The sequence below is a fragment of the Pipra filicauda genome, unplaced genomic scaffold (assembly GCF_003945595.2).
Source record: "Pipra filicauda isolate LSUMZ 115617 unplaced genomic scaffold, ASM394559v2 scaffold889_size95291_pilon, whole genome shotgun sequence".
Taxonomy (NCBI): Eukaryota; Metazoa; Chordata; class Aves; order Passeriformes; family Pipridae; genus Pipra; species Pipra filicauda.
In genome coordinates, this window is record NW_024105074.1 from 15,674 (window position 1) to 32,976 (window position 17,303).

General features: G+C 46.4%; 1 protein-coding gene across 12 annotated transcripts; it reads left to right on the plus strand.

Moving 5' to 3' along the window:
* Positions 1-558: 558 nt before the first annotated feature.
* On the plus strand, positions 559-14,550 carry LOC114003785. Of its 12 annotated transcripts, XR_005567098.1 has the most exons (4): positions 559-598; positions 5,053-5,214; positions 9,941-10,412; positions 12,240-13,077. XR_005567098.1 is itself a non-coding variant. In XM_039390920.1 (3 exons), exons 1-3 carry the CDS (start codon positions 9,869-9,871, stop codon positions 13,061-13,063), a joined length of 981 nt encoding a protein of 326 aa, XP_039246854.1. In that variant the 5' UTR covers positions 8,878-9,868; the 3' UTR covers positions 13,064-13,077. The 12 variants fall into 12 exon arrangements, 2 of the variants coding, with proteins under 2 accessions (XP_039246854.1, XP_039246853.1); XR_005567099.1 differs by lacking the exon at positions 5,053-5,214; XR_005567097.1 differs by lacking the exon at positions 559-598 and having other exon boundaries at positions 4,485-5,214.
* The last annotated feature ends 2,753 nt before the right edge of the window (positions 14,551-17,303 follow it).

The following is a 17,303-nucleotide window of genomic DNA, read 5'->3' on the forward strand; positions in this document are numbered from 1 at the left end:
GGAATATTGAAACTGTAATTGCTGCAACTCAATGTGTCCAAGCAGCAGCTCTTGTTGTGCAGGGAATAACTCCTGTCAGCAGCAAGGCCCCGACTGAAGTGGCAGCTGCAGCTGTTCCTGTGGTGTGGGCCAGTGGAACTGCAGGAGAGTGGAAGAGGGCAGAACCTGTAGGTATTACCCCTGGTGTGGGATCTCTCCTGGTAAGGCCAAGCCAGTATCCTTTAAAATCAGAATGCCAGACTGGATTGGTTGCAGGAACAGCTGAATTTGCTCCTCCTGGTTTGCTTGTAGGACGTGAATGCAAGAACCTGCCAAGAAAAGCAATGGCCAAGGGGATTGATTAGTGCAGGACCTGAGAGAACCCCCTGAAATGACAACCTGGAGCAGTTTCCAGGATTAGATTGCAAAGATGGCCTTGGCTGCATGTGCTTGAGCAAGGAAAGCCAAGAAAGCTTTGCTTTTGCAGGAGAAACTGGGGCAAGCGGGCAGGAAGAAAAGAAGCCCCCTGACTCCTCCCTGAGCCCCAGGCAGCCCCTGAACTGCCTCCCTGGGAATGGTGGGACGGGCTGGACTCTGGATTGCTCCCTCTGCATGTGTGGTAAGACTGTTAGGGCAACTTTTCCAACAGCCTGTAAGCATTTGCTGCCTTGGCTAGATGGTGCAAGGGCAGCCTTTAAGCAGCTGAAGCCTTCCCTGAGGAGAACTCTGGGTCTGCCAGATGTGTCAGAAGTGTTGGAAGCATCTTTGGTGGGGAGGGCAAAGAAAGGCCAAGGTGTGCAGTGACCCCCTGAGAAGGGACTTTGAGTTAATGGCATCCCTGCAAGTGAACTTTGTGGGCTGTTTCCCCTGTAGGGCAGGTGACAGTCCCAGCTACAGTGATGGGAAAAATGGTTAAAAGGGAGCCCCAAAAGCTGGAAATCCTGCTGGAGGCTCTTGGCAAAGAGAGTTTGCTGAGTTCCCCCTGACAGAAGGACAGTGACAGCTTTTGAGTGCTGGTAGATCCTTTGAATAGACAGCCTTGAGTGTGTCCTTGTTGCCCCAGTAGGCCTCGTCCAACTCCCCATCTTCCAGGGGATATACCTATTGAAGTTTAAAATGATCCTTTTCCTAATCCTTTGTTGTCTTGAGGCTCTCCCCTCAGGAACTGCAGGAACTCCTGGTGCCGCCTGGGCCGATGGATTGGACGCCCCAGCCCCTCCGTTCCTGCCCAGCCCCTGGGGCCGTGCCCAGTGGTGGCACTGCCAGCCCTGCAGGGGAAGTGGGAAGGGCCTTTGCAGGTCTTGTGGGTCACATTGATAGCAGGTAAAGTTGCAGTAAAAGGACCTTGAGTTCAGAAAGCTCCTTTTGGTTGGTGAGCAGAACCAAGTGGATCCTTCAGAGTTCCCATCTGTGTTTGTGTCTCAGCCTGTGTTTGGATTCAGGGCTGTCAGTTGTTGTCACTGAGGAGTCAAACTGTGCTTTAAATAAGGAGACCCTGGCCTGATGGCCCAGTGTCAAGGCAAAAGGGGGAATGATATGTGAGTGTTGAGATGTAACAAGGGCTAATCCTTTTTGCAGTGGGATGGAGCCTGGAAACTGCCCAGAGCTGAGCCCAGGGATTGAAAGGGACCAAGCAAGGGAGGTGAAGAAAGAAGGAAGAAGGGAAGTGAGGCAGCAGCCAAGCAGCACCAAGTTCCTGTGTAAGCAGGTGAGTTGCCTTGAGGTTCCTCAGGCAGGCCCTGAGGACTTTGAGGGCTCCAGACAGAGCAGACCTGGGAAGGCCCTCGGTGAAGCCCCTTGGAAACCTTCTAAGGGTAGGTGTGTATGGTGATAAGTGTTGGGAATGTCCTGAATGTGGAACAGGAATGCAGGGAAGGAAAATGAATCCTCCTGTAGTGCTGCCATATCAGCTGCAGTGGAGACACCTCTGTGTGCCCTTTGGGGGCTGATTGTCAGGGCACCTGGTGGGCTGGAATGATTCAAGAGCATGGTAATAAATGACTGCCTGGCTTATAAAATTCACCAGGTGAGTCTCAGAGATTCTTGTATGAAATTTTCAGCCACACCTGAACTTCTGGTGTGTACTTCTGAGTTCAGTTGGAAAGAGATTGCCAGGGAACAGGGATCTTGCTCAGTGCAAGAAGTTGCACTTGCTGAACTTTCCATCTGAGCTGATGCCCTTGGCAGGAGAGGTGCTCAGCAAGGAGGCTCTTTGCTGCTAGGCAGGAAGCAAGGCCAGTGTCCTTCCTCCCCAAGGCCCAGCCCAGCAGGGCTGGCAGGAGCTGCTGGTGTGGCTGCTCTTTGGGTTCTCAGCTGTGCCCGTGGGGTGGTGACATCGTGTTCCTGCCTGTGCTCCAGGGCAGCCAAAACCCCAGCCCAGCCCCTGGGCCTTTCTGGGAGCCTGAGCTATTGCAGCCCTGGGGATGGCTTTGGTTTCCTTCTCTCCTCAGAATAAAACTGTCCAGGGGAGTCTGTGATCTCCCTGATTGTTGTATCATAACTGAAACTTGGAAGAAAGTTGACCTTGTGTCATTTCCCAACTGACTTGGCTGGGTTGAACCAGCAGTGCCAGATTGTTGTGGTGTGCAGGTTATTGTTTGTGTCTGAGCTGTTTGGGGTTGATTTGCCAAGGGAGGCCATGGAATGTTCTGGTATTTTTGTCCCAATATTTGTAGGCAGTGCCCTGAATTAGTTGCTTTCTGCCTCACTCCCTGATGTCTGAGTTTGGAGATGTACCAAGAACTGGTAGTTTTTGCAGTGGGATGTTCCCTAGAAACTGCACAGAGCTGAGCCAAGGAACTTAAAGGGACTGAGCAAGCAAAGGCAAGAAAGAATGAAGAAGGGAACTGAGGCAGCAGCCAAGCAGCACCAAGCTCCTCTACAACCAGGTGAGTTGTGTTGAAGTTGCTAAGGTGGTCACTGAGAACTTTGGGGGCTGCAGGCACAGGTGACCACCAGAGACCCCCGATGGAGCCCCTCAGAGACCTTATAAGGGTTTGTGTATGTGGGATCAGGTGTTGGGAATGTCCTGAATGTGGAACAGGAATGCAGGGAAGGAAAATGAACCCTCTTGTAATGGTGACCCCTCCCATGAGCTGCAGTGGAGACCCCTCCGTGTGCCCTTTGGGAGCTGATTGCCAGGACCCCCGTGGGGCTGGGATCATGGCAGGGTGTTGTAAGCAAGGAATGCCTGGCTTCTAAAAGTCCCCAGCTGAGTGTTAGAGGCTTCTTTGAAGAGCTGATTTGAGGCAGCAGAATTGCCCCCCAGGAGGGACTCTGTGCCTGCTCTCCCGTGGCTCCAAGGGATCTCTGGCCCTTCACGCCGGCACCGAGATTTTCTCGGGAAGGGCCTCAGATCCCCGGACCAGTCTGGGACACAGGCAAGATCCCCCTGCAGTTTAGGACCAACTTGGCCCCCTGGAGGGACAGTGCTGTGGGTGCCCCCCGGGTTGGGGCACCCCGAGGACTCCAGCGCGCACCGAAAGGATTCTTCGGGGAGATCCTCGGGGTGCCCGGCCCTGGGGAGCTCAAAGCAAGGTCCCTGCCATGGATTCAGGCATTGCTGAGAGTATCCCAGGGGTACCTGTCCCTGCTAGACATGGAGCTCTCTAATGGGCTGCAATTGGGTGATAAAAGTGGTGCTCCAAGTGCCAAAGAAGTGTGGGATTGGGATGAAGAAATGAGCAGGGAGGGTCCAATTGGCTGTTTTCTCTGGAATGTGACTGTGAGAGCTGCAGGAGTGCCAGGTGTGTGTTCCAGTCCCCAGCATTTGGTTTGCACCTGTCCTGCTCAGACACAGGTCCAACTTGCTCAGTCCTAAACACAATAGAGGGAGAATTAAAGACTGGCACTGTTAAGGTGACTGGTGTGACAGGGGTTAGACTGGGAAAACATTGGGTGATTCCTCAGTTTCTCTTTTTGCCAAACTCACCCAAACCTGTGCTAGGAAGAGATGGATTGGAGAAGTTGAGGCAGAAATGCAATTGAAAACTGGGGCTATTGACACTGTAATTGCTGAAACTCAATGTGTCCAAGCAGCAGCTCTTGTTGTGCAGGGAATAACTCCTGTCAGCAGCAAGGCCCCGACTGAAGTGGCAGCAGCAGTTGTTCCTGTGGTGTGGGCCAGTGGAACTCCAGGAGAGTGGAAGAGGGCAGAACCTGTAGGTATTACCCCTGGTGTGGGATCTCTCCTGGTAAGGCCAAGCCAGTATCCTTTAAAATCAGAATGGCAGCTTGGATTGGTTGCAGGAACAGCTGAATTTGCTCCTCCTGGTTTGCTTGTAGAAGGTGAATGTAAGAACCTGCCAAGAAACCAATGGCCAAGGGGCTTGATTAGTGCAGGACCTGAGAGAACCCCTGAAATGACAACCTGGAGCAGTTTCCAGGATTAGATTGCAAAGATGGCCTTGGCTGCATCTCCTTGAGCAAGGAAAGCCAAGAAAGCTTTGCTTTTGCAGGAGAAAATGGGGAAAGCAGGAAGGAAGAAGAGAAGCCCCGTGACTCCTCCCTGAGCCCCAGGCAGCCCCTGAACTGCCTCCCTGGGAATGGTGGGACGGGCTGGACTCTGGATTGCTCCCTCTGCATGTGTGGTAAGATGTGTCTGGAACAGAGAGATTTCTCTGAACAGTTTTTCCTGCCCTCTCTAGGCCTTGCTTGCCATGGAAGTGACAGGTGTGTATTGTTTGTACTCAGAGACTGTGTGAAAATATGGGATGGTTGTACTTGTTAGCTGGGTGTCTAATGATAAGGTTTGAGAACGTAAGATGTTTATAGTAAGAAAACCTTGGGAACCTAGAGATAAAAGTACACCTGCAGATCTAGGAAAAACCCCTCATAGCAGATTAGTTAGAAAGAGGTTTCTATGCCAAGGATGATTTCAGGTCGCATGGACAGAGCCTCAGATCCAATAAACTGAGAGCATGAGACACGTGCCCAGCCTGAGCTCTGCAATCCTCTGATTGTGAGCATGTACCCTGAGCAAACTAAACTGTATCCAAGGGAACTGATTGAAAGAATAAATTGGACCTTGCTTTGATCACATTGGTCGTGTTGCTGTGTCTCTGCTGTTTGCAGATCAGGGGCTGGCGACAGTGAGCAGTGTGGAGCAGAGATGGAAAGAGGTTCTGTGAGATGCTCTGCTAAAGGAAAACTGTAGTTGTGAACTCCTGACGCAGTCCCAGTTCGAACAGATGGGGGAGACAACAGGAGCCATTCAACATGAAATGAGAAGATGCTGTACGAAGCTAAACCTATAATTACTCAGTATGGGTTAAGATCAGGTTATACTACATTTGTGTTACAACATTTTAAGAATAAGCATTATCTCCAAAAATAAGGACATTTTTTTCTTGTTCTTTTTTTTTTTCTCTTAGCTCTTTAAACTCTATCTGAGATTCTAGTAGCAAGAATGCTTGTATAAACTAGAGACACTGAAGTCTGTAAGAGTCTGTACTGGTCCTTGCACTGCAGTGTTCTAGGTCTTTTAGTGTGGTACTTTACCATGTGCACTTCCCAGATTTGGACATCTCTAGACATTCCTATTTGTTGTGTCTATTTTTCAAATGTCATGTCTAATGAGAATGAGTAGGGAAAGATAAGTCTAGTTTACAGAAGCCACAAAGAGATAGAATTTTGTTCTGATTGAGAAAACATAATTCTCTTGTGCTTTCTTTTTAAAAAAAAAATTTTTTTGCAAAAAGACCTTTTCCCCTTTAACTTCATAGCATGATTTTTGTAGTGGTCTTTAGCTATTTGAGAAAGCTTTGCAATTCTTAGACCCTTAGACGAAATATTAGGGCTTAGTTTTTGTGCTCCTTGTTTAACTTGCTAGTTTAATATCAAAGAACCGACCTGCTGTGCCAGGGTAAGATGACAATGCTGTTAAGATTAGATAGTGAAGTGACAAGACAGAAAGTTACTTATTGAAACTCAAATGACTGCTGAATTCTATCAAACTCTACCTTATTCATGTCAAAAAGACCTCAGAATTCATTTCAGCTAAGATGAACAAATCTGCATAAACATGGAATCAATGCTCTCTTAACCCTTCTTCTGTCTGATCAAGTTTCAGTCTGCACATCTCCCTGTGATTGAGTGAGAAAGAGGTCTGGAAGAATAAGATATTTTTGTCCTTTACAAGAAACAGTTAGACTAACCTAATTTTTGTTTCTTCTCTCTTTGCTCCAGATTTCCACACCCATACAATTGAGCTTTCTTCAAGACCTTGTTATGGCTTAAGCTGAGACTTAAGTTACAGCACCATTGACTGAGAGAGTGTAAACATCAGAAATGTTCCCTGAGTGCTTCCCTTGCTTGTGTGCTCATTTGAGCTAAGAAAACTGACAAAGGATTTTTGGAATTTAGGCAGATGAAACATTTTATAAGAAAAGCAAATGCTGTGGCAGCCCAGAGCAAATGTTACCGAGTAGGACTGATGCAAAATATGTCCTTTTTCAGTGAGGAGTCAAAGTTATAGACCAACTCTTTTATAACATTATCTTTGTGCTGACTGTTCACAATAACATCCTGAGCAGTACAAAACCCTCACTAATTGCCTATTAACTGGGCCATGTGTATCACATCTTACAATTAGCAAATTTGATTATGCATTTAAAACAATCTTTATCTAGAAATAGAAACTCTTACTGAGCTCTCTTCATCGGCTTCTATTTTCTTTATTTAACCTAATTGAAGGCTGCTTTAAAATGCATTGGTGACATCACCATTTGGGTAAGATTCTGAACTGATGGTTCTGGGGTCCAAACTTTGGAAATCAATGAAAGTTCTTTTCGAAGCCTGAAATTACCTTTTCTTGCAACTTTTTTCTTCATTTAAAATTGCTAATCCTATGGGATTGATAGTTCAGGCATCTCCTCAAGCCCGAAGCCTCCTTTGCCCATAGATACGGCATTGTTGTGAAACAAGAACAAACTAATAAGTGATAATTTTAAATCAGTGCATCATTCTTATGTACAAAATTGCTTCAATTTAACTCTGCCAGGGCAATAACACTTTGCTTTTTAGAGCTGTGGATAGTACACATTGGTCTTTCTGTAAGCTGCTCTAGGCAATAGGTTTGTGACTGAAGCATTTAATGCAGCTCCATTGTCATATTGCCAGTCTCAGGAATACTTGGGCAGTGCTCTGGAGTGCTTTGGACCTTGTTTTCCCCCAGAGGCCAAGAGAAGTGGTAGACCCCCAGGGGTGGAAACCCCTGGAAGTTTTGAAGTTCTGCCCAACGGGGGCTCCTGCAAGATGAAAGCATGTCCCAAGCACCGGAAGAGAAGGGTTGTGGTTTGGTTGTTGTGAGACCACGAGGAAGGGGCTCGGAGCCCTTTGGGCCCTCGGGGGCCTCCCAGCCCCTGGCGGGGGGGGCTGCAGAGACTTGGAGCAGTGGTAAGCTGGACTAAGTGTCTGTAGCTGAACCTGGAGATGTTCCTTCACTGAGAGCAGTAGCGGCAGCCGGCGCTGCCCGGAGAAACGGTGGCACAGAGCCAGAAGAGAGAAGAAGCAGCACCAGAGCATGCAGCAAAGCAGGAGAGACAGTGCTGTCCGAAGAAAAGCGAGCTAGCAGCAGAGAGACAGAGTTTGGGGTAAGGACTGATACCAGACCCCCAAACTCCCTTGAGACCCTCTGAGAAAAAGAGGGAGATGGACTCCTGTTTTGGAGAGCAGTTTTGGACACGCAGCACCGGAGAGAGAGAGGAGCTGAGAAGCTCAGAGCGTCCCGGAGCTGGACCGGGACGGCCAGATGGAATGTGGGGCGAGTTGACCTTGGCCCCCCCTGCTGCTGCCAAGCCTGGCAGCCTGAGACAGGGCACAGGAGCTCTGCTAGAACTCTTGAGGCAAAGGCTTGCAACTGAAAGCTGCCCAAGATGTTCTGACTCAGGGTGAGTCCCCTGAGGAAGGAACTTTGACGAAGATGCCCCCGCATCTCGTGACATCCCTGTGGTGACACGAGTCTGGTCCCTGCTGGCAGCCCACGGGTGAGGCCTTCACTTGGACCGAAGGAGAGCCGAGGGGCTTGGAGACCCCCTCGTGTGTATGGAACAGAGATCCAGCTCCAACAACCCAGTTACTGCTGCACGGAGGACAGATGAGATGAGGAGAACCTGCTGCCTTAGAGGATGCTCCTGCCTTCAGACTGGAAGGGATCTGTCCTTCTTTCCCTCCTGGACTTTTATTTGGAGGGGAGAAGAGATCTGGTCCATTGTAGACACTTATGTCATGGTAGAGATAGCTAAGATTGTATGTCATGTATTGTAGTATTTATTTGTATAGTCATTGTGATATATTCCCTTTCCCCCATTTGGAGTCTGGGGTGTTTTCTCTGGAAAAAAACCCATCTCACATTGGATTGAGAGGTGACAGGGGGTTAGGACTAGGGAATTGGATTTTGGGGCTATCTCAGACCATGACAGCTCTAACATGAAACTGCCTTCTTTGCCAACTGTTAGCATCTACTTGCAATCTGCATATGCAGAATTAATAAAGAGTGAGAAAAACTCTCACTCTTGCAATCTTTGATCACTTCATCGGTAAAGAAAATATTTCTTTCTCTGTTATAGTTTTAACTTATTAGCTAGTATGATTCATTTGCCTTCTAGAGATTTTAAGCCGAGAATGCTCAGTATTCTTGTTGATTTTACCCTCACAAATGCATGTGTATTGAAGGTTCTTCACTCCTTTCCCAGGGACTTTTGCTTTGCTTTGCTTTGCATGTGTCATCCATCAGCATTTCAGAATATGGGCTGAAAAGAGTAATTAGGACTCTCTTGTCTAAATCTAAATACTCTGGGGAGAGAAGAGTCACCTCTCTGACTGCTGCTTCTTTCTGCTAAGACAGATTTGCCCCCGTCTTCTCCAGCCTTTCTTTGCAGGCCAAGCCTTCGGAAGAAATCCAACCTTTTTGTGATCAATGCAATCAAAATCATTGTAATACCAGATGCAAGTGTTCTGCACTTTTCCTTAAACATTCTTAAAGCAACCAATGCCTTCCTTTTCCCCTTTTATCTGTTCCTACTATTTGTACGCCTCTAGGATGGATTATTAGCAAGTGTTGGCTTTGCAATCTATCCTGGGTAAATGGAATTTGCAATGTGATAGAAAAATGTACTTTGTCACAAAATACCCTAGAGATTAATGCCCTTTTTTTGCTCACAGCACAAAATCCAATCTCCATAGAGTACTTTCTGTGTAAGTTAAATGATAATGGATTGTGTCTCATCCCACAGGGAATCATCCTTAACCAAACAAAATACACGTAAGAGAGAGAATTCTACAGCCCAAACACAGGGATGGCTGATAAATGTACTATAAACAGGGGAGATTTGTTTGTGTTTTAAGACAAAAAAAAGGATAAGGATAAAAGTTGATAATTTTCTCTTAGTTTCTCATGCATATTGTAGACAAGATAAATATAGCAAACAAAAATAGAGTGATAGTGTCAATACCTATGAATTGTGTCAAATAGGCAACAGTAGAATATTTGTTATGGTAATTTAAAACAGATAATTCAAGTAAAATGGTAGAGCAAACATTTGTGATGTTTGTTTATGTGAGACAAAATCCAAAATCTTACTAGTTCTAGAAGATGAAGCCAGAAGAGCTGCTTAGGTTGTATCACATTTTCCAACGAGACTTATTGAAATTTTAGAGTTGCTGAGAGTAATTAAGTCTGCAGAAAAGACTTTCTTTTTTACAGTGCAATCAGATATGATTTTTATCAGTTCTTCAATCCTCTAGTTTCATTCTTTCAATGAACAGTTCCTCAGCTTTAACAAAACCTATTGTTTTATTGTTAGGAAATTCTGGAGTTTTACTGTACATCCCAAAGCAAATATTGATACGTGACTTTGCTTTTGCAAATGGCATTTCACTGTGGGCCTAAATGATCTCTAGGAATTCTTTTCTTTTTACCCATGGACCTTCTGTTGTACTTCTTCCCTTCTGTCCTTTCCAGCTGCAGGTGTCATCAGCAGAGCAGCACAAGCAGCACGTGCTGAGGAGACAGCTGCAGCCTTTCCTCCAGCCCGGCAGGAGCTCCCAGAACCAGCGGGAATGGATCGGGTGCCCCAGGTCATCAGTGCCCCCTGACCCAGATGAGAACATGCCAGCAGAATGTTGGCACAGGTTAACCTATCATCTGAGCAGAGTGGTTAGTAGTGTATGGGTAGGATGTAGCATACTCTGTTCTGAAATAGAACTGTTACAGATTTGTTGTTATTGGCATAAAGGTTATAGAGATTGATGATTCCAGAGTTCTTAGCACACTTTGCAAAGCGAGAAGGGGGACAGCCCTCTTCTATTGCCCTGCAGAAGTGTTTCATGGGTTGGAGTCTTTTGCACACAGGTGCTCTCTGGGTATCTGCACGATGGAGGAGGCCTTGGGAAGAAGCTGGTTCTTCAGAACAAGCTGGATGAGGTTCCTGCAGGTGACTGTGACAACACCAGAAGTTGTTGTAGCTAACAGTCTCTTCAATATTATTAAAGTACAATTTCTTAGTACTTTTAAGGCACATAGTTTTAGAAGTTAAGAGGTATATAAGTTATAGAGGGTAAGAATTTCAGTGTAATGTATTGAATGACCTTTGGATTACTCACTAAGTATTAGTAAGGGAAAGTTAATCTATCTGGTTAATTTTATCTGTTTGGTTGGGAAACTTTGACATTATAAGGTACTAGAGAATAATTATGGTTTCTTAGTTGATAAAACCCAGTGCAATGGAATTGAAAAGTGTGTCTGAGTGAAAGTTTGTTTGATGGTGGCCACCGTGTGCAAGTGAAGGAATGAAAGCAATGTGTGTGTGGGAATGTATGAACAGCTACACAAACAGCTTGGACACAAACACCCTAAAGAAAAACAGACCACACACAACCCCAAGTTGAATGAAGCTCCATTTGCAGAAGTGTTTTTAGATTGAATAAAAGCTTTCAAGGATAAGCCCTATATTTAGGAACATGTGTAAGCACAGAGTTAAGAGCACAAACTCTGGGATCAAAGGTTGTTAAGTTTGTTAGTGGCAGTGGTATTATTGTATGTAATTGTGTTTGGTAATATGTTGTAGGTATGAGGAGGAATGTTGCAGGAGTGCAGTAAGAATTGTTCAAAGCAGAACTGGGGAACTGTGGCCGGAACAGAGAGATTTCTCTGAACAGTTTTTCCTGCCCTCTCTAGGCCTTGCTTGCCATGGGAGTGACAGGTGTGTGTTGTTTATACTCAGAGACTGTGTGAAAATCTGGGATGTTGGTACTTGTTAGCTGGGTGTCTAATGATAAGGTTTGAGAACGTAAGATGTTTATAGTAAGAAAACCTTGAGAAACTGAAGATAATGAAACACCTGCAAATTTAGTAAAACTCTAAAAGCAGATTAGTTAAAGAGGTTTCTATGCCAAGGATGATTTCAGAGGGTGTGGACAGAACATCAGGTCCAATGAACTGGGGCCATGAGACGTGTGCACAGACTGAGCTATCCCATCACCTTGTTGGGAGCATGTGCCCCAAACAAACTAAACTGTGTCAAAGTTCACTGATTGAGATAATAAATGGACATATTGCCCATCCTAAGGGTCTGTGAGCAATCTGGTCATGCCTCTCCATCAATAAACAAGTCATCAAGTCAAGGTAACTTTGTCTCTTCTGTAGAATCCCAATTTTGGAACTCTGTCTCTGGAATTGGGTGTGCCTTTGAAAAGGCAAACTACTGTGAGATTTGCTGGGTCTTCTCCTGTTCCATTCTGGAGCCCAGCTCTGCCAGGGCTGCTGCCCTGAGCCAGCTCCATCCCTGCCCTGTCTCTTAGGCTGCTGGCTGGAAGGATTTGGTTTGCCTCGAGAGCTGGGGATTTGCTGCAGCCACTGGCAGGAGAGTTCCTGGGCTGGAGGAAGCTGCTTCCCTCTGCTGCTTCCCCTGGCTCCAGGGGCAGGCAGGGGGGAGGCAGCTCTGCTGCTGAGGATGGGGTTATTTTCTCTGCCTTATTTTGTCTCCAGAGATATTCTACCCATTAATCCAAACTGACTCTGTCTCCTAACTCTCTGAAGAGGTTTTCTGCTTTTTGTGGCAGGGTAAGGTTTGTATTCTAACTATAGAAGGGCCAACAAAATAATTGACAAAAAGGCTTCATGGCAAACAAATGGTGTCTCCCAAACTCTTTGTACTTCAAACAGATGCCTTTATTCTTATTTTTTCTTATTGGTATTCTCAAGGTGCTTAGTACCCTGTCTACAGTTATTTATTTTGGCTTCTCTTTTTTATTTGTTACAGAGTTGATGTGACTGACTTCTTTTTGAAATGCAGCAGTGCTCTCAAGGATATTTCCCCCCCACTCCTGGCCTTGTGCAGGGCTGTTGAGTCCATGTGTGCCACTGTTCTTGTCCCAGGGGGACCGAGTGACATTTGGAACCAAACCTGGGTCCTTGGGACCGAGCCCAGAACTGATCCTGTTCATGACCCACAAGGGATGAAACTGTTCTGCAAGCCCAGTTTGCAGAGCAGGAGCTTTGCAATAATCAGCAGTGAGCACAGGAATTCATTCCCCCGAAATGTTCTGGGAAGGTTCTGTGTGTGCCAGCCCTGCTTCCTCCCCAGTGTGCCCTCCTTTGTGCTCCTCTGCCTCAAGGCCAGGGCTGGCTTTGGCCCTGCCCTTGTCCAGGCAGGAGTGCCCGTGGGCAGTGGGTTTGTCAGCAGTGGGCACAGCTCCCAGGGGCTGTTCTGGCTTTGGCCCTGCCCTTGTCCAGGCAGGAGTGCCCGTGGGCAGTGGGTTTGTCAGCAGTGGGCACAGCTCCCAGGGGCTGTTCTGGCTTTGGCCCTGCCCTTGTCCAGGCAGGAGTGCCCGTGGGCAGTGGGTTTGTCAGCAGTGGGCACAGCTCCCAGGGGCTGTTCTGGCTTTGGCCCTGCCCTTGTCCAGGCAGGAGTGCCCGTGGGCAGTGGTTTGTCAGCAGTGGGCACAGCTCCCAGGGGCTGTTCTGGCTGGGCACACGTTGGCACAGGGGTACTGCAGTCCCAAGGACTTGGGGCTTTTCAGGAAGGGCCAGAAAGACTTTCTTTGGCCACTTTTACCATTCCTGAAAGTGAAATCTCTGCACTGAAACTTCTCTAAATAAACTGCTCCCCCTCCCAGCCACGGCCCTGGCAGGGAGAGCCAGCTCTGAGCTCCCAAATCTGCAGTGCCCAGGCAGGTGACCCGGAGCAGCTGAGAGCTCTGGTGGGCTCACACTGTCAGCTTTGCTTCTCCATTGGCTTGGCTGGTTCCCGTTAGGAGAAGGTTTGTTTCCTCCACTGTGATAATTCAGGGAAATCCTGAGATGTGATTTAAGAAAGAAAGTCATGAACTATTGCAATAAATGTGAATCTGAGAGTGCCTAAAAGCTGTTGCTGAATTCCATTTCCAGGGACTGTCCTGGTGGGGATACTCCAGAATTGCAGCTTTGATGTTTCCAAAGGAGCCTGTGGTACTTCTTGTTTCCTGTGCTGGGCTTTCCTTGAACAGTGCCCAGGGAGGGGAGCAGCAACAGCTTCACTTGGAAGTGGACTCTGGTTTTTGAGAACACCCTAAGCTCAGTGTGGTTTTGGTATCACTCAGTACTTATTTTATTTGCCATTTGCCTTAAATTGTATACACCTTTGAAGTGCCAGCTGTGTTTTGAAGACATTCTTACAGTTGTTTCAAGTGAAACTTGGAATGCTACACATTTAGAAAGAGATGATTTTCCTGTGAATAAACTACTAAAACAAAGGGGGGGAGTGAGGAAAGCCAAGTTCAGGAGATAACCTTACCAACTGGTTTTGGAAGTTGTTTACCTAAATGGCCCAAAGTGGTTGGAGCTGCAGCACAAACGGGGGGGAGAAGGAGAGGGTTTGTATTTTGACAGTTCTTGAAGTTTTTTGCAGGGACTACTGCCAGGTTCTCTTTGAAGTCCAAAGCCCATTAGCACGGGAAAATGTGTGTTTGGCTTCAGAGATAGGAGTGTGTATTTCCCTTGGAACTAGAGGAATGTTTCTGTGTCTTTGAATTTTAAATTGCACATGAAGCAGAAATATGTTTGTGTTTTACAGGTGATATTTCCATGAAAATAGAAATGTAAAAGGAGAAGATGCAAAAACCGAGCTCGAGAGTCAGAGACACATCCTCCTAGAGGTACAGGCAATGCTCTCACTTTATTCCAGAAATACACCCATTATCAAGGGTCCTACAGGGTTCACACGCTCTGTTCTAACTCTCTATTGGTTACATTTACTTTCACACACTCTATCTATAACTTCATTGGCTCTACTAGCCAAGGCACATTTCCAGGCCCCCCATCTTCTGGTTTCTCACACCCTGGCTAACAACCTCCTTCCTGGTTTTCCTCTCTGCAGCTTTCTGCTCTCTGCTGCTCCAGGCCCCCCATGTGCTGCTGGAGCACACGGGTCCCTGCCGTCCAGCACGCAGGCTGCACTGTGCCAGCAGGCCTGATGCAGTGTATGTCCTGCAGCCTCGAAGAGTTTCTCAGCTATTCCCCCTTTTTCTTTTGCACAATCCAGGCCTGACTGATGGTCTTTTGCTTGGTTCATCTCTTTGTTCTATGTCGTTCTTGAGAACTTTTATTTTGCCAATGAAACTTCATTTAACTCAGGGTTATGTGCCTCCCACTCTTTATCCAAAGGTGCTTATGCATCTGTAAGGTAATATGGTTTAGGCATTTGTGAGCAAAACCAGAATATATTAATAATCATATATTCATACACTCACATGCATACATTCACACAACTTTCATGTGTGATGGCCATCACTTCATGCTCTCACACAAACATACTTTTGAGCTGTATTTTACTGTGTTTTCTGGTTGTGAACTGAGAAATTATCATTCTTGTGTTTTGCCCTCATCTGAGTAAGATCTAATTATGCATTTCTTGTTTTTATGAAAGTATAGCTTGGAAAACATAAACATATTTCTGCTTCACGTTCAATTCAAAACCCAAATACGTACAAACATTCTTATAGTTTAAAGATAAATATATACTCATATTTTTAAAGCAAAACACGCACTTCTCTATGCAAATGGGCTTTTGGACTTCAAAGAGAACTTGTCAATAGTCACTACAAAAACTTCAAAAGCTCCTCTTCACCATGTTTAAAACAATTCTGGCTATTTAGGCAAGCAACCTCAAGTAACAGTCAGCAAGACCATTTCATGAACTTATCTTTCCTCACTCCCCCCCCTTTTTTTTTTTTGTACTGAAATTAAACTGTTAGGTTAGTTGTTGCATAAATAAAAAGCTTAGCTTTGTTGACTTTGAGCTAAGTGTCCCGTGCAAGGACAGGTCTTTATATGATTTGCCTGTGGCATGCTGTATCTCAGGGGTCTGTCTTAACATCATCTTCTTTTTCACTGTTTCTGTCAAATGTTTTTGGAGAGTTGTCAACTAATAGCAAAATGCCAATTAATCTCCAGTTATACCAGATGGTTGTTTCAGGGCCGAAGTTCCCCTCTCTCAGCTCTTGCACCATCCAGTTAAGCACAAATACATTCCCCCCATGGGCTGTGGTTGGACCAGGCCATTGTGGAGCAAGTGAAGCAGCATAGTGATGAAAACCAAGGAAAACAACAGAGAATATCTACAACAAAGGACTAATAGTAAAAGGGTAGGCAATAATCTCTTTGTAACCATATCCATGTTTAGTGAAGAGCTCAGAATAGGCTCCAGCTGCTCCTGCTTCATTGGGTCAGCCAGGGGCACTTGCAGCTATGCCGTGGTTGCAGGTAATCCCCATCTCTCTGCAGTCAGCATACAGGGGGGCAGCATCCTACTGCTGAATGGAGATGTGATCTCCACGTTGGAATAGATGAACAGGAGTGTTTAATCTCACGGGGTCAGATTGCAGAATGAATCTGTGGAATTTCTGCAAAATAGAGCCTAGACTATTAAACAATTGTCACAAAAGAATTTCAAATTTCAGAATTTTTGTAACTTGACCGTACGAGAGGAATATAGGTTTTATAGTACGAAGTGGCTGGCTGTCAGTTACTAATAAAAGGCTGTGGTTGTTGTCCCGATTAATAGAAAAAATGAAAAAGCAACTAGAATAGTTTCCTTAATTTACTGTATTCTGCATCATCTTCCCAGCTTCTGGTTAAGCTCGCTGGAGCCACAGATTGGCTCCTCTATTCATGAGAATTACTAATGACAGATTGAGAATGAATACATTTTTATTTGTGACTCTTTTCATTAATTTTAATATTATCTCTACCTTTTTGTTTGTTTGTTTTTCTTTAAATCTCTACTGTGGTATGTGACTCAGGTTTCAGTTTGCAGTGTTTCTCTTCTCCTCCCCCTATCCTGTAGGCAGGGAGATTCAAAGCGAGACGGGAGAGGGTTTTTAGATTTTTTGCCCTCCCTCCCACAAACTGTAAGGCAAAAATATTTCTTTCCCCAATCAGAAGATTGCAAAGTTGCAGCCTCTATAAAGCAGGAGGGTTCTACACCCCCCCTTTTTTTTTTTTTTCCCCGAGTTTGGCCAGAGGAGGTGTAATACTCAGTTGCTCGGCAACAAACGATCTCTATTGTGTGAGCCAGTAACACCTTATCTCTTTCTCTGCTAAGGCAAAGCTTTGCAAGAGGGCTTTTTATCCTTTTTGTCAAAACCTTGCTTGCTTTTTTTTGTTTGTTTTCTGTTTGTTTGTTTTTTGAATACGATGTTTTTTCAGAAGGGTTTTATAGGGGTAAAATACAGCTAAGAATAAGGCATTTCACTAAGATTTTCGTACAAATACTCATTTCCCGGAAAATCTCCCTAAAACCGTCTGCATGCGAGCTTGCAGGTAAACGCAAGTCTTTGGGTTTAAGTTCTCTACAAGTGAGTAGAAGGACTAAAAAGAGAGATTTTGCTTTTAACAACCCCGTGAGCCCGCAGCGCCCCACCGGACAGCCCCCAGAGTCACCAGGAGAGTGAACAGACCCCCGGAAAGCAGCCTTCCAGCCCGCTCCCCTTCTCCCCAAGAAGCGATGCTTTGCCCGGGTTGCTCCATCCCCGTTTCCCTCTGGGGCCGCTCCCGGTTTTCCTTGCCCCGCTCGGCCGGGCTGCTCTCCCGCCGGCTCTCGGGTGCTCCTGCTTTCCCCCCGCGGCGCTGCCTCGCCCTGCTCTGCTGCGCCTGAGGCTTCTCCGGCCAGAGCGGCTCCCTGGGCTTCGTCTGCACCGCGATCGTGCCCGGGGGGGCGGCGGCCACGGCTCGAATGCACCCGGTTCGGTCGGGGCAGTGTGTGCCGGGCCGCGCCGCGCTCCCCCTTCAGCAGGATGACTGCACGGCCGAGAAGGTTCGGAGTAGCAGCGAGGGTTTTCAAGTCCCA